General features: G+C 35.3%; 1 protein-coding gene and 3 pseudogenes across 5 annotated transcripts; all 4 read left to right on the top strand.

Moving 5' to 3' along the window:
* Positions 1-2,293: 2,293 nt before the first annotated feature.
* On the top strand, positions 2,294-3,045 carry LOC149517686 (equilibrative nucleotide transporter 3-like; annotated as a pseudogene).
* Positions 3,046-4,646: 1,601 nt separating this feature from the next.
* On the top strand, positions 4,647-7,437 carry LOC111278680 (equilibrative nucleotide transporter 3-like; annotated as a pseudogene).
* Positions 7,438-9,359: 1,922 nt separating this feature from the next.
* Positions 9,360-12,216, top strand: LOC149517685 (equilibrative nucleotide transporter 3-like; annotated as a pseudogene).
* Positions 12,217-16,190: 3,974 nt separating this feature from the next.
* LOC111278223 (lysine-specific demethylase JMJ28-like) lies at positions 16,191-22,527 on the top strand. Of its 5 annotated transcripts, XM_089764971.1 has the most exons (13): positions 16,193-17,450; positions 17,532-17,677; positions 18,048-18,153; positions 18,250-18,382; positions 18,472-18,535; positions 18,621-19,368; positions 19,709-20,038; positions 20,759-21,325; positions 21,402-21,474; positions 21,559-21,644; positions 21,855-21,974; positions 22,062-22,122; positions 22,221-22,527. In XM_089764971.1, coding segments are annotated over exons 1-13 (3,096 nt in total). In that variant the 5' UTR covers positions 16,193-16,790; the 3' UTR covers positions 22,223-22,527. The 5 variants fall into 5 exon arrangements, with proteins under 5 accessions (XP_089621098.1, XP_089621099.1, XP_089621097.1 ...); XM_089764972.1 differs by having other exon boundaries at positions 16,191-17,450; positions 21,915-21,974; positions 22,062-22,527; XM_089764973.1 differs by having other exon boundaries at positions 16,192-17,450; positions 19,709-19,979; positions 20,784-21,325; positions 22,062-22,527.
* The last annotated feature ends 535 nt before the right edge of the window (positions 22,528-23,062 follow it).

Raw genomic sequence — 23,062 nt, 5'->3', positions numbered from 1 at the left:
CAGCCTTCAGCTGTTCACCATTCTTTACTTCTTTTTCCAGACATCAAATGATCATGCAGTATAGTCAAACCATTTGAACGAGTATTGATCAGAAGATGAAGCCGTATGAATGTCGTCAGCATTACACCAGGATTACACCATAAGGCAATTAGGTAAGCAATCATTAGTTTCTCCATTGCCAAAAGAATAACCTTGAAAATCCTTATATCTTTTCGTTGTTAGGTTCCATTCTCCTTGAATCACATTTTGATATGATACCATCCCCCTACAATCATTAAGGCTTTGATAATGGAAAGCTAATTTTGTGAAATAAATGACAGTAAAAGAATATATTCAAGTTTTTAAATTTAATCAGTGCATTTTGCTATCAGAATCTCAAAAGCACTCTACTATTTTTCAAATTCTTTCAGAATTTACAGAATAATGCATAAATCAAGAATGCATCCACATTCACTTTGGTGCTATTAGAATAACATTAAATTTTCATGGTTGAAATGATATTCCTGTTTGTACAAGATGGCCGAGTGTAAGGAATTGGGAGAGACAATCACAAGGATAGAAGTGCAGGTAAGGAAGGAAGAAGCCAAAGCACTTCAATCTTTTCCCACCCTAATGTGTTTTGTTAGGAGAATGTACCTTTTGTTTGCTCTCTCTCACTCTCTCTCTCTCTCTCTCTCCTTTTATTTGGTTCTTTCTTTATTTCCTAGTGACTGTCTTCTTCTTGCTGACACAAATCGATTCTCTGGTTCTCATTGATTCAAGAGAAAGCCTAAAAGTGCTTATACAAAAGTTCATTTCCACTAATTGGGAGACCAATGAAACTTTTGCTTTTTCTCTTTTTTTTTTCCTTGTCAACATTTGGTTGTACACATTATTTTTCAATATAGAAATTAATGACTTCATAATATATAGTACTTAAGAGCAAAACCTTAATTATTAGTTAATATATATTGTTGCAGGGGGGCTTTGAATGGAGGGAGAGAGAGAGAGAGAGAGAGAGAGAGAGAGAGAGAGATTCATGTGAGAGTATGAGTGCATGCATGCACGCCTTTCACCCCATGCAGATAGCAGCATCATATCGTCCAAGCGTAAGGTGCATGTGGGACTCTTTTCTGAACACAAAAGACAAAATCATTATCTACTATACGTATTTACATCCATTGTTTATGATTTTTGTGTTGTCATCGACTCATCACGCTCACTCTCTCACATGGCAGTGAAGATGAGAGAGAATGTGTCCATCGCTTTGCAAATTTATTACTACCATATGCTACTACTTTTGAAATTCTTTTCGATTAAAACAAGATTTCAATTTTAGAACCACCCTTTCTTTATTTACAAAGATCAATTCATCTAAAGTTCACATTTTCATTTGAATGGGTGGAATTCAACGATTTTATACTTGAGGGTTTACATATCTCTCAATATCATCTATCAAGCATCCTAATTGCTAAATGGTTTAAGTATTGGAAAGCAGTGGAAAGGTTCCTACCTAGCCCATTACCATATTTATTTAAACCATTGGGCTTTTATTTGCATGGATGGTGCTCCGTTCATTCAAGTGACTGTCCGTCCAAACTAAATCTATAATGGAGTGGCCATGACCTGAACTTTGAAGACGGACAGGCTCAAGAATTCAATGCCAAGTGCCTATTTCATTGCTTTAAGGCTTAAGCCTTTAACTATTACTACAGAATTACCTTGCAGCTTGCCAGAAGGCGGTCCCAGTTCTAGATGCTATTAACATTGATGATTCATCAGTCTAAGTTTACATTTTTGTTTCCTACATTTGTTTCTAAAATCAGTTAAGTCTGATGATGTTTTCCTTTTCGTTTGAAGAACTACCATCCTTCCAGGGTGCTACCATTTGCACTTGGAACAATTGCTACATTGGCATTCAACGAATCAAATTAAAGATTGATACAAGACGGCAGAACATAATTGGATACTTACTTTTCTGTGCAATTATTTTCATGCTCATATCGGTAACTGTTAAAGTTTTAAATAATAGGGTTTCCGTGAATGAAAATGAGTAGGAAAAAAATGTAAAAAGAAGATTAGAAAACAAGAACACAAAAAAATTTATGCGGTTCAATTATAATAACCTACATAGAAGGGAGAAAGGCATAAAAGCTACATCGTTAATACTCTGACTTATATTAAAGATTACATAAAACACCAATTGTGGTTTAGATAATATATGAAAAATAATAATGAAAGATATTATAATAATTTATTCTAAAAATATTGTCTAAATGAATGATTAATTGATCCCTGATTACATAAAATCATTTTATAATTGTCCTCAAAATAATCGAACAGTCAATACTTTTCAATAGTAACTGCTCCCATATTTTGTACCTTGTGCTTGATTTTCATGTAGTAATACATAATCCATCCACTTTGATTCTCCCACTGCTGGTTCAAGGAAACCTCAATTTGTCATCATTTTTTTGACAGTTGCCACATCAAGGAGAGGAGGAATTGGACTTTCATTGCTATATGTGCAATTGTTGGTTGTTTTATAAATTCCATATGATTGGTATGTTCAGGTATCCTCTTGTGCTGATAGCATCTTACAGTGTGTGGGATCTTATATCAAGATATCTTCCCCTGGTGAAATTCCTCAAGATAGAGTCCAGGAAGGGCCTCATGAATTAAGATTGCAGTACTTTCTCGGCTTTTTCTAATCCCTGCTCTCTACTTCACTGCCAAGCATGGTGATGATGGCTGGATGATAATGGTCGTATCCTTCCTGGGATTAACAAATGGGTCACCTTACAGTCTGTGTCCTTACAGCTGCACCTAAAGGCTACAAGGTTAGTGGTAGCATAGTTATTTAATGCAGTGATTCTTATAATTTTCCCCTAGGACGAAATTTGCTGAGTTTCTGCTGAAAATTTATTGCTTGTTTTTATTGGTTTTTGGTAGGGACCTGAGCAAAATGCCATAGGCAATTTATTAGTGCTATGTTTATTAGCTGGTCTATCTGCAGGGGTTGCTTTGGATTGGTTGCAGCTCATTGGTAAAAGGAATGCCTTTTAAATATCCAAGTCTATCTTGTTATACGATGAAGAATGTTGCTGTTTGCAACAAGGGATGAAGTTTTGATCATCTTTACTTTTGAATAATAATATTTGTCTAAAAAGGCCAATCTTTTTGAATCATTATTTCGGTGTGTAAAGTCTTAGAGGGCTGGCCCAAAAAGCTCAGAAATGGTCCTTCCAAGTTCGACCACACATTTTGGGCTTTGGCTACTAATTTCCACATCGGCTAGAAGATTTTCTGTGGCTTTCAACTTATTATTATCACAAAAAAAGTGCATCATGCATCAATTATTATTAGGATTTATAATATTGTATTATCAGTGTATTAATATTATATATTATTATTGAATCATATAAAGATATTTTATAAAAAATTTATTTTAAAAATATATATAATTGTTTTAAATGAAATATTATTATATGATTCGTTGAGAATGTATAATATTTCGAGAGTATATTATTTATAATTATTGTATTATAATTAATTAATTATAATTTAAAATTATCTAAATCCAATAAATTCTTTGTTGTAATTAAAAAATTATAATATTTATAATAAAAAATTATAAATAAAATGTTATTTAATATTTATTTACTTTTAGTATATCAAATATAAATTCTTATTATTATTCACATAAATCGGTTGGGAAAAAACCAAATTTGAGGTACCACTTAATCATTAGTCAACTCTGAAAAACAATCTAAAAGGTTTGAATCATTTTCCAATCCATTACAACTTACTATATATATATATATATATCCTACATAAAACGTGTGAAAAATGCACTCCATGGCAACAATATTTGGTCGTGATGGCACAATAAAACCTGTTTAAATTCGATCAGATGGTGGGTGTGGCAATTGGGTTTTTCAGGACAGAAGGATTTGGATAATTTGTAGCACTACAAGTCAACGGATACAGTGACAAGAAAACGTTTTTTTTTGCTATTATCCCACGTTGGGTTCGATTAACCGTTCAATTGAGTAGTCCAAGAGGCTTAAAAAGGCAATAATTTTGTAAACCAAATATAAACATTATTGCAGCGCATTGAACAAGTAGACAATCCCGCCAACCAAACGTCAGTGGCTCAATAATTGCTGGAGGATGATTTCAAAGTACAGATCACCATAAGTAAACAACATTACTGAGTATTGTCAAGCGGGCCACCACCACAACCAAGTTGATTATCACTAAAAGCTAATTCATATTGAATGATCAAGATGTGTTGTATACGAAGTTTAAAAATAATAGTTAAAGCTAGTAAAAAAGTCATTAACTAAATTCGAACTCAAAAATCATTTACGTTCTCATGAATGATCTTTTCTAATTAAACTAACCCTTAATGGTATAACATATCACCCTTGACTTCTTGCGTTTTAGCATTTTCATATTGAATTTTTTTAGATGAGTAGTCAGTTTATTGACAAAAGGAAAACTGTTTGTGTTGGTTCTGTTTTGACAAAAACTTGCTGCAATAGTTATTCACTCTTCAGGTTTTGTTTCTTTCTCTGTACTTGTCGTAGGAAAGCCTTTTGTCATCTTAACATTTCCAGAGTTTTAACTTTGGTGGTATCCCATCAAATAGGAAGCAGCCATCCATGACTATTGCTTATGGAGGGGAGTTGCCGGCGAGGCTTGAGGTTTGTGCTTTCTGTCCTTCTTTCATTGGTAGTATGATCAAGGGAGGGTGAAATATCTTCCTATTGATTACATGCATTTGATATTCACTGATCAGTTTCATATGAAAATTAATCAGGGTAAATTTAGTGCCATGGTGGTTTGTTAGATTCTCGGACTTGGAAATCTTGTCTCTTGGAATAGCATGGTGACAATAGGAGACTACCATTACAATTTGTTCGGGGTTTGTTACTTTATTTTTCGTGTTGAAGCAAGAAATCACTGTTGCATCTTGTTAGATCAAGAATTTTGTTCTTTAGCAATATATTAATCCGAATATTTTGTCCAAGTTTACTGCTTGAGTAGAGATGATAATTAAGAGCATAAGTTTTAACTCAGAATCTTTTAGCAACTATGGATCCTTGTTCAATTTAAACTAGATTTCCTGCTTGATAGGTGCAAGTTCTTCTCTTGAAACTTTGAGTTCTGCAATGTTAATTAGTTACTGTAATTGTTCCTCCATTTCTATTTGAGTCATCACCAGTCTAAGAATTGAATGTCCCTGGCATAGCAATACATCTTATCAGAATCCCATGAAAAATGGGTTTCTAAAATCAGTTAAGTCTGATGATGTTTTCCTTTCCGTTTGAAGAACTACCATCCTTCGAGGGTGCTTACCCTCGTTTATCAAACATTTGCACTTGGAACAATGGCGATACTGGCATACAACGAATCAAAGATTAATACAAGACGGAGGAACATAATTGGATACTTGATTTTCTTTGCAAGTACCTTCATGCTCATAGTGGTAACTGCTATATTTTTGTAATTTTACCTTATGGTTGCTTGATTTTCCATGTAATACATATAATATTCCATCCACTTAATTTGATTGATCATCTCCCACCACTGATTCAGAATAACCTCTATTTTGTCATCACTTTGTGGACAGTTGGATTTAGCCACATCAGGGAGAGGAGGAATTGGACCTTTCATTGCTATACGTGCAATTGTTGGTTGTTTTGGAGTTGCAGAGAGATTTATCTTTCATTCTCCCTGAATTTATCCGTTTTCTTTGACTTCTTTAATTCCTTCTGATAGTACTTCTCACTTTTATCCTAAAGTTTTCAGCAGTCAATTTAATCCTTAATACGAGTTGGTTTTCTGATTCAGTCCTACCTAACTGGTTTGGCTGCGTCTGGGGCCTTAACCTCTATTTTGAGGCTAATCACAAAAGCAGCCTTTGAAAAGTCTGACCATGGTCTTCGTAAAGGGGCAAGAATGTGGCTTTCTTTTAATATATGCAAACTTCCTATTGTGAAAGAACTTTTCCATTTGTGCATTGGTGCAGTTTGGGCAACTTTAAAATTCAGCTGTTTTTGCAAAAGAGAACATTTTATTTGAATAAGCAGAACTTGGCTTAAGTGTGCAATGTAGTAACGAACAAGCATCATATTTGTGCCATTCCCTAAATGAGCCTTCTTCTAATGTTCAACCGTTAAAAAAAAATCAAGGATTTCCAGTTTTTATTGAATTTTTTTTTTCTTTTCTTTTTTACACTATTGTTTCTATCAATATCCACATTCTTTGAGTTTCTTTGTGTCCTGCTCTATTTATTTTTCTTTCCCAAACTGCCAATAGTAAAGTACTTCCGCTCAAAGGCAGCCTCAGAAGGATCAAAAATTGTTAAAGCTGATCTTGCAGCAGCTGGCATCCCAAGAAAAGAAGACGACGGATTATTGCAATGCATCTTCTTCTAATTAATGTTCCTGCAACTTTTTTGACATTCCATAAACTAACAGATTTTGGCATTTCTATAGGATGAAGACAATGCTAAACTGAATGAGAGACTGAGCAACAAACAATTATTCTTTCGGAATAGATTATGCGCTTGACCTCTTTCTTATATTCACCTTGACATCTTCAATTTTCCCTGGTTTCTTATTTGAAGACACTGGTGAACATAAGTTGGGTTAATGGTAAGTATTCCGATGCTTCATTGAACGAAGTCTTTACCACATCATCCCACCAATTTGAAGCTTTTACATCACTAGCATTACTTAGAGATATAGGTACTTGGAGTTTTTGTCCATGTTATATTGAATACTTATAGGCCTTAAGGCAACTTGAAGACTATCAAGTATCAAGCAATTAAATTTTACTTCCTAACCTGTTCACCTTGACTATATTGAATTTGCTTTGCGGTTGATGGTATTGGTACTCCTGGGAAATTGCTAAGTAAACTGAAGATAAATTCCATGTGATTGGTATCCTCCTGTGCTGATAGCATCTTACAGTGTGTGGCATCTGATATCAAGATATCTTCCCCTAGTGAAATTCCTGAAGATAGAGTCCAGGAAGGGCCTTACGATTGCAGTACTTTCTCGGTTTTTTCTGATCCCTGCTTTCTACTTCACTGCCAAGTATGGTGATCTGGGCTGGATGATACTGCTCGTATCCTTCCTGGGATTAACAATTGGTCACCTTACGGTCTTTGTCGTTACAGATGCACCTAAACGTTACAAGGTTAGTGTTAGCATGGTTATTTAATACAGTAATTCTTAAAATTTTCCCCTTTTGTTTGGATGAAATTTGCTACAATCTTAGTATTCTCAATAATTTGAATTTCTGCTGAATTATTTTTTTGGTTTTTGGTAGGGACCTGAGCAAAATGCCATAGATAATTTACTAGTGCTAAGTTTATTAGCCGGTCTATCTGCAGGGGTTGCTTTGGACTGGTTGTGTCTCATTGGTAAAAAGAATGCCTTCTAAAAATCCAAGTTTATCTTGTTATATGATGAAGAAAGTTACTGTTTGCCACGAGGGATTGAGTTTTATATTGTCTCTACTTAGGAATACTATTGGTCTGAAAGGACCAATCTTTTTAAATCATCATTTCAGACGTCTATCCATATTATTTTGGTGTGTTTATGGAATAATTCAAGAAATAATACTAATTAATTAGAATGGAAAGTTGTTGTTGCAAGTAACGTATTTCTACCATGTGAATGCATTGGATAATATCTCTTTCTTGAGAACAAAAAAATAATAAAATAGAGGGTATTGTTTCAACAAATTATAAGTTGAAACAAGTTCGAACAGAAGCATAACGTGGCATTATTCATTTTGTTATTGGCAAGTTGAAGAGAAAGGTGAAAGTATATATTAATAATAACAGTTATAAATGATTTGATATGATATGAAGTTTGTTGTTCATGTGTATTTACCTTTCAACTTACACCAATCTTTGTCGATAACAAAAGGTTGGGAAACAACCAAATTTTAGGTACCACTTGATCAGTCAATTCTGAGAATTACTCCTCTTTGAATATTCAAAATTCACCAGAAAGAAAGATCGATCATTGATGTTCTAACCATGAATTTTCTTGGGTTGTTTGTACTTTGTAGCTACTTAGTTTGTTGTGAAACTTCCCCATGCATTGCAAGAGAAGTCTGATTCCTGAATAAATTGCAAGAGAATCAGTGCATCCGACTCCAGTATTGCCCTTCTAGTTAATGTGTGATCCAGTTCTTATCTTCCACATACAGATCACCTTATGGCTTTGCTTTTTATATAATAATAAATTTCTTGACCTTCATCTCTAAATACACATCCAAAGGTTTATAACTGTTGCCGATCATCCCTGCCTGACCCTGAGTTTCCTGATAAACAGAAAAATTGCTAATTTTGGAACCCTTTTTTTCCAGTTGAAAACACACAGGCCATAATGTTGACAGCCATTATATTAAAAGAATAAACTTATCCATAATCCTGGATCCAGCAAAAATTACGCATGGCAACAGCACTTCTCTACCACAAGCAGGCACATATAAATCTTCATGAAGTCAAATTTGTTTGAACCAAAGATTATTTTGATTCACTTACATTTGTCTTTTCCATCTCCATCCACGCCTCTTTCTTTCTCAGCCTTAAGCCATATGTCTATCATTATCGCAATAAAATTTACAGAATCATGAAAGGCAAAGAATCTTCATATCTTTCCTTTTCTAGTTTTCCCTTTTCTAAACTCCACAGCTCACATCATTTCTTGACTTCAAATTTTTCATTCTATTATTCACACTTCAGACACACCCATCACTTAAGAAAACAAGGGTCAGTTTTTTCTTAGCATCTTTTATGGGTCATTACACTATCAGTGAACATAAAACCTGAAAAAACATAAAATTTTATTCTTACAACATAAAAGATCTATACATTATCAGAGCATCAAATATAAACTTTTATGTGCCCATTTATATATATCATTCTTCCATGTGCTCTTTCTGTTTTTGATTAACATATTTCACTTTTAATTATCTATTCTTTCTTTTCCAGATAATATTATATCTTTCCTTCAAGTAGTTTTATATTGCATCGACTGTTCATTTTGTTTGCTATATATAAACCATTTTCATGCATATTTTTCTACTTGAAAAATACCCAGTTTCATTATCACCTCACCATTAACTTTTTTAAGTGCTAGCATTTTCAGATTGCCCTTATTTAGATGAGTAGTCAGTTCATTGAGAGAAGAAAAACCATGTGTTCGTTTCTGATTTGACAAAGTTTGCTGCAATATTTATTCACTTTTCAGTTTTTGTTTCTTTCTCTGTATTTGTTATAGCAAACCCTTTTGACATCCTTACATTTCCAGAGTCTTCAGTTTTGGTATCCCATTGTATTGGAAGCAGCCATGACTATTGCCAATGGAGGAGAGTTGTCAGCAAGGCTTGAGGTTTGTGCTTTCTTTTTCATTGATTTAACTACATGTAATTATTCACTCAGTTTTCTGTGAAAATTAATCAGGGAAAATTGAGAGCCATGGTAGTTTGATGGGTTCTTGGACTTGGATCTCGTCTCTTGGAATAGCATGCTGACAATTGAAGATTATTATTACACTTTGTTCCCGGTATGGAACCTTACTCTTAATTTCTGTTTCATGTTGAAGCTGGAAATCACTGTTGTATCATTTTCTTTTATATCAAGCATTTTGCTCTTTAGCAATATTAATCAGAATATTTCATCACAGTTTACTGCCTGACTTGAATTAAGAGTAGAAGTTTCAAGTTTGAAAAAGATTTTTTTTTAGTTGCTTTGCTTACTTGTTCAATTTAAACTAGATTCTCTGCTTGATAGGTGCAAGTTCTTCTCTTGAAAGTTTCACTGCTGCCAAGTTATTTATTTTAATGCCACAGCAAATAAATACTTGGAGATAGAATTCTCTGTTAATTACCTGACTTTGAGGGCAAACAATTGTACCACCATTTCTCTCGTCTCCAGACAATAATTGAATGTCATTGTCATATCAATACATCTTATCAGAATCTCATGAAAAATAGCTTTCGAAGATCAGTTAGTCTGATGATGTTTTCTGTTGCATTTGAAGAAGAATAAATACCATCCTTCCAGGGTGCTTACCCTTGTTTATCAACCATTTGCACTTGGAACAATGGTGATACTGGCATACAACGAATCAAAGATTGATACAAGACGGCGGAACATAGTTGGATACTTGCTTTTCTTTGCAAGTACTTTCATGCTCATTGTGGTAACTGCTCCTATATTTTGTACCTTGTGCTTGATTTTCCATGTAATAATACATATTCCATCCACTTGATTCTCCCACTGCTGGTTCAAATAACCTCTACTTTGCCTTCAATTTTTGACAGTTGGATTTAGCCACAAGAGGGAGAGGAGGAACTGGACCTTTCATTGGTATTTGTGCAATTGTTGGTTCTTTTGGAGTTGCAGACGCCCATGTACAAGGCAGAATGGTTGGAGATTTATCTTTCATGCTCCCTGAATTTATCCAGGTCGGTTTTCTTTGACTCTTTAGTTTTTTTTTTTTTGCAATTTGCAACTTCTTTCTTTTACCCTAAGGTTTTCAGCAGTTGACTTAATCCTTAATACTAGTTGGTTCTATAATTCAGTCCTTCCTTGCTGGTTTGGCTGCATCTGGGGCCTTAACCTCAGCTATGAGGCTAATCACAAAAGCTGCATTTGACAAGTCTGACAATGGTCTTCGTAAAGGGGCAAGTGGGTGACTTTTCTTTTGCTATTATGTAAACTTCCTATTGGGAGTGGACTTCATTTATGCATTGCTGCGGTTCAGGAACCTCATAAAATTCAGCTTTTGTAGCAAAATGAAATTTTTGCTTTGAATGAGCACAACTTGGCTTAAACTTTTTATGTGGAATGGACTGACAAACAAACGTCCTATTGGTGCCATTCATTGTCACATGTGTTCAGCATTATCTTACAAAGACATCCCTCGATTTGCAGTCTTCTGATGCTAAACTGTAAACAAAATGAACGATTTTCAGTTTTTATTAAAAAAAATCTTTTATTGATTTTGGTTTTCTTTTTTGCAGTGGTGTTTCTAGCTATTTCTACATTCTTTGAGTTGCTATGCGTCCTGCTGTATGCACTTTTCTTCCCCAAATTGCCAATAGTGAAGTACTTCCGCTCAAAGGCAGCCTCAGAAGGATAAAAAACTGTTAAAGCTGACCTTGCAGCAGCTGGAATCCAAACAAAAGAAGACCAAGGATTACTGTAAACGTTCTTCTAAGTAATGTTTGTGAAACTTTTTTGACATTCCATAAACTAATAGATTTTGGCATTTCCACAGCTTGAAGACAATACTAAACAGAATGAGAGGCTGACCAACAAACAATTATTCGTTCGGAACATAGATTACGCGCTTGACCTTTTTCTTTTATACGTCTTAACCTTGTTATTTTTCCCTGGGTTCATAAAACACTGGTGAACACAAGTTAGGTTCATGGTAAGAATTCATTCATTGACTAGAATAAGTACAAATTAGATCATTATTAATTTTTTTTCTTTTTTATGCTATTTGAAAATTTTACTTCCTCACAAGTACACTTTGACTACATTGAAAATTTTGCTTTGCGGTTGATAGTATTTGTCTTCCTGGGAAATTGCTTAGTAAACTGAAGATAGATTCTTATGATTGGTATTTTTCAGGTATCAACTTGTGCTGGTAGCAGCTTACAATGTGTGGGATCTGATATCAAGATATCTTCCCCTAGTGAAATTCCTGAAGATAAGAGTCCAGGAAGGGCCTTATGATTGCAGTACTTTCTCGTTTCTTAATGATCCCTGCTTTCTACTTCACTGCCAAGTATGGTGATGAGGACTGGATGATACTGCTCGTATCCTTCCTGGGATTAACAAATGGTTACCTTACAGTCTGTGTCCTTACAGCAGCACCAAAGGGTTACAAGGTTGGTGTAAGCATAGTTATTTGCATTAAATCTTATTTTTCCCCTTTTATTTGGATGAAATTTGCTAGAAGTCTTAGTATTCTTAGTGATTTCTGATGAAAGTTCGTCATCTTTTTTTTAGCTTTTTGGCAGGGACCTGAGCAAAAAGCCTTACGTAATCTACTAGTACTATGTTTACTAGGTGGCATATTTGCAGGGGTTGCTTTGGACTGGTTGTGGCTCATTGATAAAAAGGATGCCTCCTAAAGATCAAAATCTATCTTGTTATATGATGGAATTTTAGATTATCTTTACTTTGTCAGAATTATTGCGGCTGAAAAGACCAAAGCTTTGTAAATCATCATTTTAATTTTTCTTACACATCCATCCATTTTCCATACCCATTTTATCATAGCCCAAGTGACCTGCAAGAAACTCAAGCTTTCTTATGCATAATGAATATATATATATATATATATATATATAGAAAATAGATGGTGGGAAGATCCCCACAACTCGTGAAATAATCATACAAAATTATTGTTGATTTTTTTTCTCTATTTTCTTTTCACCATCAGGATATTAGGGGAGAATATAAGGACTGATCAGACCTGCCTGCACTACTCTCCAAGGAATAAAATTAGATCATAAATGGCAAGTAAATACATTCCATTCCAAGTCAACTAAATCAAGTAGATCCTTTCTACACCATCCTTTCCTTTGTACCTTAACCGCAATTCACTTGAAAGTGACCCTAAAGTATAGGTTAATGATATATAAAAATAGTTAAAATTCAGTTTGTCTTTGGATAATAGCAATTAATTAAATTTTACAGTTATATATTGATGGTAGCCAGCATTTCCATCTTGCATCTCATGCAAGTAACCAATCAAGCAAGCAGACTTTTCTTAAGAATCCAATTAACAGAAGATGCTTGAGAGTTCTTGAAGAAATCTCCCTGGCCAATTTAATCATATGAATATCAAAATGTTTCCTTCTTGCTCTAAATTTCTGAATGTTCTTTGCTTTATCTCCACTCTAACTTTTATAATCCATTGCCGAAAGGAAGGAAATAAACTTCTATGAGCCTAATATGCCTCTGGTTTTTCTTCATCCGTTTTATCAGTTCTCTGAAGATTTCTCCTGGTTTTTGCTTGTCAAAAATTTTGCTTCCTAACCGTGGTATCAACCCGTACTTGTTTCCCATCCACTTTCATTTTCCTTTTCCTTTTCGTTTAAGTAGTTTTGAGTAGTTTTTAAGGACGAAATGATGTTGGCCTTCAGCAATATTTTTAGATGCCAAAGACTGATACACAACCCATTTCCATTGTTGCTTAGGAACTGGCACAAAGAACCTATTCCAGTGGCATGGGAAAAACCTGAAATTGGATGGACTAAATTAAACTTTGATGGATCCTGCAAAGGTACGGGAAAAGCTAGCATAGGAGGTGTCTTCAGGAACCACAAGGCTGAATTCTTACTTGGTTATGCTGAATCAATAGGAAGAACCACTAGCACTGTTGCAGAACTAGTTGCATTGCGACGAGGCCTAGAGTTGGTGCTGGAAAATGGTTGGACTGACGTATGGCTTGAAGGTGACGCCAAAACATTGGTTGATATTATTGTCCAGAGGAGGCAGGTTAAATGTGCAGAATTACGAAGACATGTTAGTCACATAAACCAGATCATACCGGAGCTTAACAATTGTATTGTGACTCATATCTATAGGGAAGGCAATAGAGCTGCTGATAAATTGGCTGAAATCGGACATCAGCTGGAGAAACCTCAAATTTGGTGGAACATTCCTCCAAATGAAATTCTACGTATTGTCCATGAAGACGCGGAGGGTAAGATCAGTCTTCGCAGAAAATAAGCAGATTTTAAGTGTAAAATACATATTGTAAATGTGTACAGTTAATCATTTTTTTTATCATTCTTCCTGTCTGCTATTTTTCTTCTTGTCTAATATGCTTAATCTAGGCATATTCATCTCCTTTTCCACATTTAACTTTACCGTATATCTAATCAAGAAATCATTGCACATGTCTTGCATGATTATTTTTTCACATAATAACAGGATTCTTGCAAAATCAAAAGCAGGTGTTAACATCAAACCCATTGTTTTTTATGACAAAGATAGGCTTCCCTTCTTTATGGAAGATCGAAACGCCCTTTCCTTAAAGGAGGTAAAAAGCTAGTCGATGAAGGTATGCTATCAATATAAAGAAAATTGTCAAAGTTTTACCATTTGACCTTCCAATCAAGTGGTCCCTACCTGGAGCCTGAAGGTTGTTATAACGAAGTTTCTGAGTTCTGACTAATCCAGCGAATACATACTACATATAAAAGAAAATCAATAGTAAACCGGATAATGAATTCCGTAGTTGGATATTAGGGTTAAATGTAGTACAAGATTCAAGTAAAAGAAACCAGTACAGCCTGAAGTCGCTCAATAGAAGCAACTTCATTCAGACTCCCAGGAAAGAAGGGGAATTAAATATTTAAATATTTAGCCAACATGTCGAAGGGAGACGATATGGGGTCCAATTTGGCAACTAATATGGCAGTACAAACCAAATTCAAGTTACATGTACTGCAACTCGTATCTGAGCCTGTTCTGCAGTACATATATATTGGTTGGATAGTTCAATAGTTGGATCCTATTTTAGGTGAAGCAAACATTTGGAGATTCCCAGATGGAAGAAACATCATTGAGTGCAGCGTTGATGAATTATTTCAGTTTATGGCTTATGCGCCTTGCTGGATGAATTCGCCAACCTGCACTCAATCATGTTTTTTGCTCTTCTGGAACAAAGGCCGTCAAGACTCAAGAGTCAAGAGAATACAGATGTAACAGGTTTTATATCTCTTGGTTGGTTCCCCTTTTTCAGCCTTTTTCTTCAATACTTTGGAAATTAATATCTTAGGAGCAATTCTTCATTTCTTGATGAAAACTGAAAAATCATTTAGTTTTTCTATAATTAGTTTTCCCTTTGGGGTCTGAATTATCAAATTTAAATCAAATAATTTATTGAAGAATTTCAATAGCTTAATTGAAATTTGAAACTTCAAATACCAATGATAATCCATCACATTTGACTAATCGAATCAGGCAATCTCTGGTAAGTGGTAACGTGTTTGACAACTAGCATCATATCTCCAAACAACGGGAGCACCATTTCATTTCCTAGACTCGAGACTCCAGTGGCTACGGCCATAATTTCCAGGTTAACAAATCCTGATACCTTCACTTGCTGTTCCTGAATCCAGATCAAAACAGACGCCAACTGCACAACAACAACTAGTCTGACGATGACTACCCCAATACCAATAATTCGCATTAAAAGCAAAGCAGCATGCAAAACGGGAACCAGAGATAAATGGGCCCTGGAGTGCTGCAAAGTCTTTTTTCTTTCGTCTAAACATTAAGTATCTCGAGAAACGGGATAAGTTTCAGGGTTCCACAAAATTTGCATAGATATTGCACTACTTTTTGTCAGCATGATATATAGTAGTAGCAGTACCTCATTTCTCACTATTTCCCCATTTTCACATTGTCTCTATGGTTGAGGTGCATACAAATTGTTTCTCACCGAAAGATTGATTGTCCAGTTAATCAGGATCAAAACCATGAAAATGGTACTATATTAGCAAGTGTATAGGATTGGAAAAATAATGCTGGAAATTTTGATCAGATTTTGCAAAGGGATTTGTGGTTTCTGCTTCATGCCCTGCTGCAGGATGAGATTGGTGGTATGAATTGAATGAACAGAGGAACTTTAATGATTAGATGATTGATCACCGGACTTCCAACTTAAATGCAAATTTTTTTGGCATTTTGTCATTGCAGTAGGACAATTTCTCTAGCCTCTTTGCTGCAACAAATTTGTGCATTAAAAAACTGTTAGTTTACTTGTAATGACACCTGATATAATAGTGCTTATCAATGTAAAGGATAAGTTGGTCTGCTGCCAAAAAAAATTAAACTAGCATCTAATCTGATAATGGTGCCTCTATCCTGTCATGATCACTACCAGAATTCTTTCCTGACAATAATGCTTTCTTTTGATCATTATAAACTCTCAGGTAAGAACCAAAAACCTCATACAATGATTCCTGTAAAACCACCACAGTGCAAAATCTGCACCACCATTTCTCTAACAAACCTGAAATGATTCATATCAGACATTTCTTCTGCATCATATTATAAAAAATAAAAACCCATGACCAATCTCTTTTGCTGGAAATCTGTATATTTCAGCTGCAAATTTTGCTTATTAAAACTGATTGAATTGCTTATACAACTCAATTCCTTACCGGAATTGGCAATTGCCATTCAAGTAAAACGATCAAATCATCATCTGATTAGTTGCTGTATACTCAAAATTTTTTATCACATTTGCAAATCTGCTATCAACTGATTAGATGGGGCAATGTTCAAACACCCCTAAACAAATAGAAGAAAAAACAAAGAAAAATCCAATAAAAAGCTAAAGATACGTTTCTGTAAAAGCATCTGCTATAATTATAACCCTTGTAATCAAAGCTCAAAAAATGCATTTTTTGAAAACATCTGAAAAAACCCCCAGTGCCCTTAATTGTCTCAAACTGTGAAACGTTCGATCAAAGCTTCCTCTCTGTCCACCATTTGGAAAGTTTCCAAGGCCAAACTGGGCTCCATCTTTCCTCAAAATTACCATATCTGCCACTTCCCTTTCCCTCTCCTACTCTACTACTCCCAATAAACCGCTAATCTTAACTCTTGGAATCCTTTCGGAAAATCGCTCTCCGCTCTTTGCAATCTAAACCCAGGCCCTCTTCCCCGTTTTCTCGAGAATACCATTTATCTTCCCGGAAAAAAGTTTTTATTTTTACTGGAAAATCAGCCAAACAGAAGAATGGAGGAAGAAGAAGGTGCTCTACCGGACCATCTCCGGTGCAAACGAACCGACGGGAGGCAATGGAGGTGCAAGAGACGAGTAATGGAAGGCAAAAAGCTGTGCGAGCTTCACCATATCCAAGGCCGTCACCGACAAAAGAGACAGAAAGTACCAGAATCCCTCAAAATGCAAAGAAAAAAGAGGGTTTTCGAGAAGAACAAGCTCGAAATTAGGGCAAAGTTGCTGCAATTAGCGAAGCCAATGAAGCGAAAGCGCGTGATCGGAGGGGAATCCGAGGCGTTAGATGAATCCATTCGGAAGATGAAACTGAGAAGAGGAGATTTGCCATTGGAGCTTATAAGAATGGTTTTGAAACGAGAAAATGAGAAGAAGAAAAAGAAGAAAAGGAAAGAAAGTAATTGTAGTGATTTTGATGAAGAAGAAGAAGAAGATTTGATAAGAGAATTGCCTAATGGGCTAATGGCTATTTCTTCTTCAAGTCCACATTTTGATAATGCAGGTTCATGTTCCGGTTCTGGTACGGGTTCGGGTTCCGGTTCTGTTTCAGGTTCTTGTTTTAATGTTAAAGTAGGGGAAACTGAAACTGATACTATTGCAATTACCAGAAGGCGGTTTCGGTCTAAGAACATTGAGCCATTGCCCGTGGGTACATTGCAGGTATTATTTGATTTTTTTTTTTAAAAAAAAAAATTTGTTTGGTTTTTTTAATCGTGGGTTATTATTTTTTTCTCAATGAAGGTTATGCCATATAAGAAGAAAGTGGTGAATTTGAGGAGAGGGAGAAGAATAAGGTGTCATTGGTGTAGAAAGGGTGGTGTTCCTAGTTTGATCAAGTGTTCCAGTTGTAAGCAGCAGTTTTTTTGCTTGGATTGCATAAAAGAACAGTAAGTGATCTTTTCTGTTTTTGCTTTTGTTTGAATTGTAATTGTAATGTAGTTATATGTTTGTTTATTTATGCTACATGGATATTAATAGTATACCAAAATGCAATAAATTTAAGGCATAAATACCTGTTTTTTTCACTCTGGATGTTATTCACCGAGTTTCTTAATTGTTTGTATGGACCTTCCCAAACCAAACTAGTCTTTTGGGAAACACTTTCCCAATCTGGCTTGAAATGATGCATCGAAATCGTGTTTAGTCTTTGTCTCATCTCTATTTTTTTAATGTAATCTGTAATGTTGGATTTGCACCAGTTGGTTGGAGTTAAGACATAGGTGTTGGTTTAATCTTTTGACATTGAATTGCATATAGGTATTTTGTTAAGCGAGAAGAAGTCAAGATAGCTTGTCCAGTATGTCGTGGAACTTGTGGCTGCAAGACCTGCTCAGTTAGTCAACATAGAGACACTGAATGTAAGGTCTGATGATATCTGAAATGCCTTAATTTGACATGCTGCTTTCATTTTTCCATGCTTAGATCTGATGTTTTGCCTAATGCGAAAAACATGTTTCAGGAGTTTCTAAGGGACAAAAACAAAGTGGATAAGGTGTTATATTTTCATTATTTGATATGCATGCTTCTTCCTGTTCTGAAGCAAATAAACCAAGACCAGAGTGTTGAGATTGAAGTAGAGGCAAACATAAAAGGTAATGACAATGATTCTTCTTGAATTTTTTATTTTACCATTCTATATTAATCAATGGAAGAGGTTGCGACGTTTTCTTGTGTGTCATAGGCAAAAAACTCTCCGATATTCCGGTCCAACCAGCTGAGTTTGGTGTCAATAAGCAATATTGTTGGTATGCTCTTTGCTGCTTAAAGTGTATTCATAATATATTTACTTTGTTTTGTTGATCTTTGGTGATGATATTACTTCTGGAGCAGCAGCAACTGCAAGACTTTCATACTGGATTTCCATAGAAGCTGCCCAAGGTGTTCATATAACCTCTGCTTAAGTTGTTGTCGGGATATCTTTCGAGGGAGTTTAGTTGGAAGTATAAAGGAACTTAACTGCAAATGCCCATATAGACAGAAAACCGGTTCACCAGGCATTCGCCTTTCAGATAAGAAATCTGTTAGAATCTCTAAGAAAAATCATGACAGTAGATATTTTGATTCTTCTGCATCATTGCCTACTCGGAAAGCTCCTGATTGCAGTGGTCCTATATCATGCCCACCCACAGAGTTTGGTGGTTGTGGTGATGGCCTTCTTAATCTGAGATGTATTTTGCCTCTAAAGTGGTTCAAAGAGCTGGAAATAAATGCTGAAGAAATAGTCGGCAGCTATGAATTGCCAGAAGTCTTTGATATTTTTTCATGCTGCCCGCTATGTCCTGGGACAGATTATGAAGCTAAAGGAGTGAAGCAGTTGCAAGAGGCTGCTAAGAGAGAAAATTCAAATGATAACTTCCTATTTTACCCCAATATCAGGAACATTCATGGTGATAACCTGGAGCACTTCCAGAAGCACTGGGGTAAAGGCCATCCTGTGATAGTTCGAGATGTGCTTAAGGATACATCAGATTTGAGTTGGGATCCAATATTCTTGTTTTGCTCATATCTTAAGAGTGGTGTTGCCAAATCTGAGAATGAGGAATTAGCTAAAGCAACAAGTTGCTTGGACTGGTTTGAGGTTAGCTTTTTAAACTAGATCACCTGCCATACCAAATTATACATTTTTTCATGTTATAGAAAGATAAAGTTGGTCCTCTTTAGTTCATTACTCCAGCTCTCTCACTCTTTCTCTGTCTAGCATGCACGCACACCCCACACTCCAAATATAGGGCATTTATGAAAATGCATTTAAACTTCCATGTCATCTGCTTGATTCTCAGTCTATATTTTTGGTTCACTTTTTTTTATTAACTTTTCATGGGAGATGGTATTTTTGCTTTTTGAATTCTGTTTCAACACCTTCTAGGATCTTCAGTTAGGTGAGGTTATGAACAATTTTACCTTTTATATAATGACAGGTTGAAATTGGCATTAAGCAGTTATTTTTGGGGTCATTAAGGGGGCTGGCACAATCTAATATGTGTGACGAGAAGCTGAAACTGAAGGGCTGGCTTTCTTCTCATTTATTTCAAGAGCAATTTCCAGATCATTATGCTGAAATCATTCGAGCTTTACCACTTCCAGAATATATGGATCCTAGAAGTGGTCTTTTGAATATTGCTGCAAGGTCCCCGCAAGGAATCACAAAGCCTGACCTAGGCCCATGTATCTCTATCTCATATTCCAGTGGTGAGGAACTTGTACAGGCTAATTTGGTGACAAAAATATGTTACAGTTTATGTGATGTGGTATGACTATTTCTATCCTTTACTTGTATCTTTATCAATTTATCCCATCTCTTAAAACTTGGGATGATGCACATTTTATTCAAGTTATCTCCACTCAAATGTAAATTGCCCTTGCTCGATGATATTTGGTGGTAAACAGTTTCTGTATGTTGTGCACATTCTGATAAAATAAACAACAGTCAAGTGCACATATCATAATGAAAAATAAGTTTCTGATTCAGGCATAATCTTGCATATTGACATGCACATAATCTCTTACTCATTTTTCATGCTATGCACTTTTGCAATTTTCAAAATATGATTTTACCATGGTGTGTTGTGTCTGATTGATCATGCACATATCCTTGTCCATAAAATTTTCTACCTTTACAAAATGATTGCTTTTATAGTCTTTTTTGGCCAAAGTTTGTGTAGTCTGACAAATCCTATCATCCCTTAGAAGGATCATGTTCTAAGGTGAACTTAGCAAGAAATAATTTGAAACATTTAGCAATTTACATTCTTATGGAGTTTACTGAGCATCAATTATTGGGAATATTATTTGAATTTGTTCAAAAGTAAAATATGAAGCTTCCACTAAAGCACAACCATAAAGTTATATCTATTATTGTGAAAAACCCTTTAATACATACATTAATCATCCTTTCTGAAAACATTATGGTGATATAAGTAATCTCTGCCATTTATTTTGTCTTTTCTTTTCCCCTCTTTCTTTCCCAGGTTAATGTTTTGGCACATGCTACAGATGCCCCTTTATCCATGAAGCAGCTTAATAAAATAAGAAAGTTAATGAAAAAGAAAAAATCTCAAGACCAAAGGGAGCTTGCTAAGACTACTCTTGATCAAAAGATGGCTAATAAAGTGAAGGGAAAATCTTCACCACATGGTGAAAACATGGAAGAAGTAGGATTGAATGATATGATCAGTAAAGAAATGCATGCTCACAATAGAGTACCAAAAGTATCCTCCCAATTCCCTCCTGCTGTACATGAAGTGCATGGTTTAGGTTTCAAAGATAGAGCTGTGTACCATGATAATGAAGATAGCTCTGACTCTGGTTCTGATTCTGATTGTAATTCAAATTCTGAAGTGGCAGTACTTCCATTCTACACCATTCACAGCTCAGAAACATCAGAAAATCAGGAAGTCTTTGGGGAAAGAACAGAATTCTCCAAGTCTTGTGGAGCAGAATGGGATGTCTTCCGAAGGCAGGATGTTCCAAAGCTTATGGAGTACCTTAGAAAGCACTCAAATGAGTTTGGTCACACATGTGGCTTTCGCAAGCATGTAAGACCAGTCCCAAGACTTGACAATGTGCTAGTAGAATGGACATAATGCTGATTTTTTTTCTTTTCTGCTGCAGGTGGTTCATCCTATTCTTGATCAGAATTTCTTTCTTGACAAAAGTCACAAAACAAGGCTGAAGGATGAGTATGGTGAGTTAATAAAGTTTTGTTTATCCCTTGTTATAGTTGAGGACAAATTTACTGAAATTTCTTTCCACCTCATATTGCTTCTAGAAATTGAACCCTGGACTTTTGAGCAGCATGTTGGAGAAGCTGTTATGGTTCCAGCTGGCTGTCCATACCAGATTAGGAATGTTAAGGTAATGTATACTACTGATATATTTGGTCTTGAATTCTTGTAATGGAATTTATTGTTATGTGCAAATTTTGAATAATTTTATATTTGCTCCATATGCTGCTTCATTTGTTTCTTTTTATGAATTACAAATTATTCTTTTGGCAAAAAATTTTTACCAATTTATATGGCTATAACTATTATTTTCTTTCCTCTGATATGTTACATCCTGTAGTCCTGCGTTAACGTGGTTTTGGACTTTGTTTCTCCGGAAAATGTAACCGAGTGTATCCAGTTGATGGATGAACTTCGTCTACTCCCCGAAGATCACAAAGCCAAAGCAGAGAAGTTTGAGGTAAACTTTGCCAAAATATTACTCCAGTGAACAGTGTTCATTTTCTGTATTAATGTGAATATGATTCTGCCTTTACTCTAAAATCAGGTTGAGAAGATGGCCCTGTATAGGATTAGTGGAGCAATAAAAGAAATTCGTGAGCTTACATGTACAGAGTAGGTGCAGTGAGTAGTTGAGAATTCAAGAACATTGACATGTAATGTAAGGGATTCTCAAAACTCAATTTGTGGCTGTTGTTGCATGCAGAAATTTTGATGCTTTTGTCCATTCTTTCTCTCCCCCTATTGGCAATGGAAGTCGAATTATGTGGAACAAGACCACTTTGCTGGAACTGACTTTGTAAATGCGTAATACCTGGTACAACTTAAGTCAGGTTGGGAAATCATTCATAGTATTTTTACTTTTAATCTGTCCAATACCAACCACAGCTAATTTCCCCAATATGCAATAACCGATCTCAGCATAATCCATAGAAGAAAACTCGAACTTGCATTTCGTTTATTTATGCAGTTGATGGGTATTTGCCTTTGCACAATTTAATACACAAACTTTCATGAATCATTTCATCCATATATTGTTGGAAAATTTTACTTTGCTTCCTTTCCCTGATAATTTAGGAAATGATAGTTGCTGCATCTTTTGCATCATTGACAAATGAACTATGCAATGCAGCTTCTTTAGACAATTAAGTGATCAGCCGAGCAATCTTTTTCATTGTTTTCTTACATCCAATTCAATCTGGCATTACAAAGTAAACCTAAGTGACTGATATCACAGCACAGAACAAGATATTTCAGATTATTTCATTGACTAGGTACATAGGAAAAGGCATGTGAAGAACAAATGTATACAATCCACGTCGCTCGGCAGTCGGCTCAACAAAATTTCAACAAATTTCTACAGTTATCTAATTAAGTTCTGGTACATTGAATGAATTTTTTTCCCCTCCTTTTTGCACTAATAATTTAAAGAAAAAATGAATAGTTTTTGATACTTTATTTCTCTCGGGTTGCCCCTTTCTTTCACTGTTTTCACCTGTTACTTATGGGGCCTAAGATATAACAGCAATGAATTGATGAAAGTGACAA

The sequence above is a fragment of the Durio zibethinus genome, chromosome 8 (assembly GCF_047325235.1).
Source record: "Durio zibethinus cultivar Kanyao isolate XHJ-2024 chromosome 8, ASM4732523v1, whole genome shotgun sequence".
Taxonomy (NCBI): domain Eukaryota; kingdom Viridiplantae; phylum Streptophyta; class Magnoliopsida; order Malvales; family Malvaceae; genus Durio; species Durio zibethinus.
Note: the sequence above shows the minus strand (reverse complement) of the source record. Positions and strands in the feature narration are given on the sequence as shown.

Bases quoted from the DNA above. Each gene is read 5' to 3' on its own strand.
- LOC111278223 (XM_022864801.2), top strand. From the start codon at position 16,791: ATGGAGGAAGAAGAAGGTGCTCTACCGGACCATCTCCGGTGCAAACGA. The intron at 17,678-18,047 runs GTAAGTGATCTT...AATTGCATATAG, and splicing joins TTGGATTGCATAAAAGAACA to GTATTTTGTTAAGCGAGAAG. The intron at 21,645-21,854 runs GTAATGTATACT...TACATCCTGTAG, and splicing joins ACCAGATTAGGAATGTTAAG to TCCTGCGTTAACGTGGTTTT.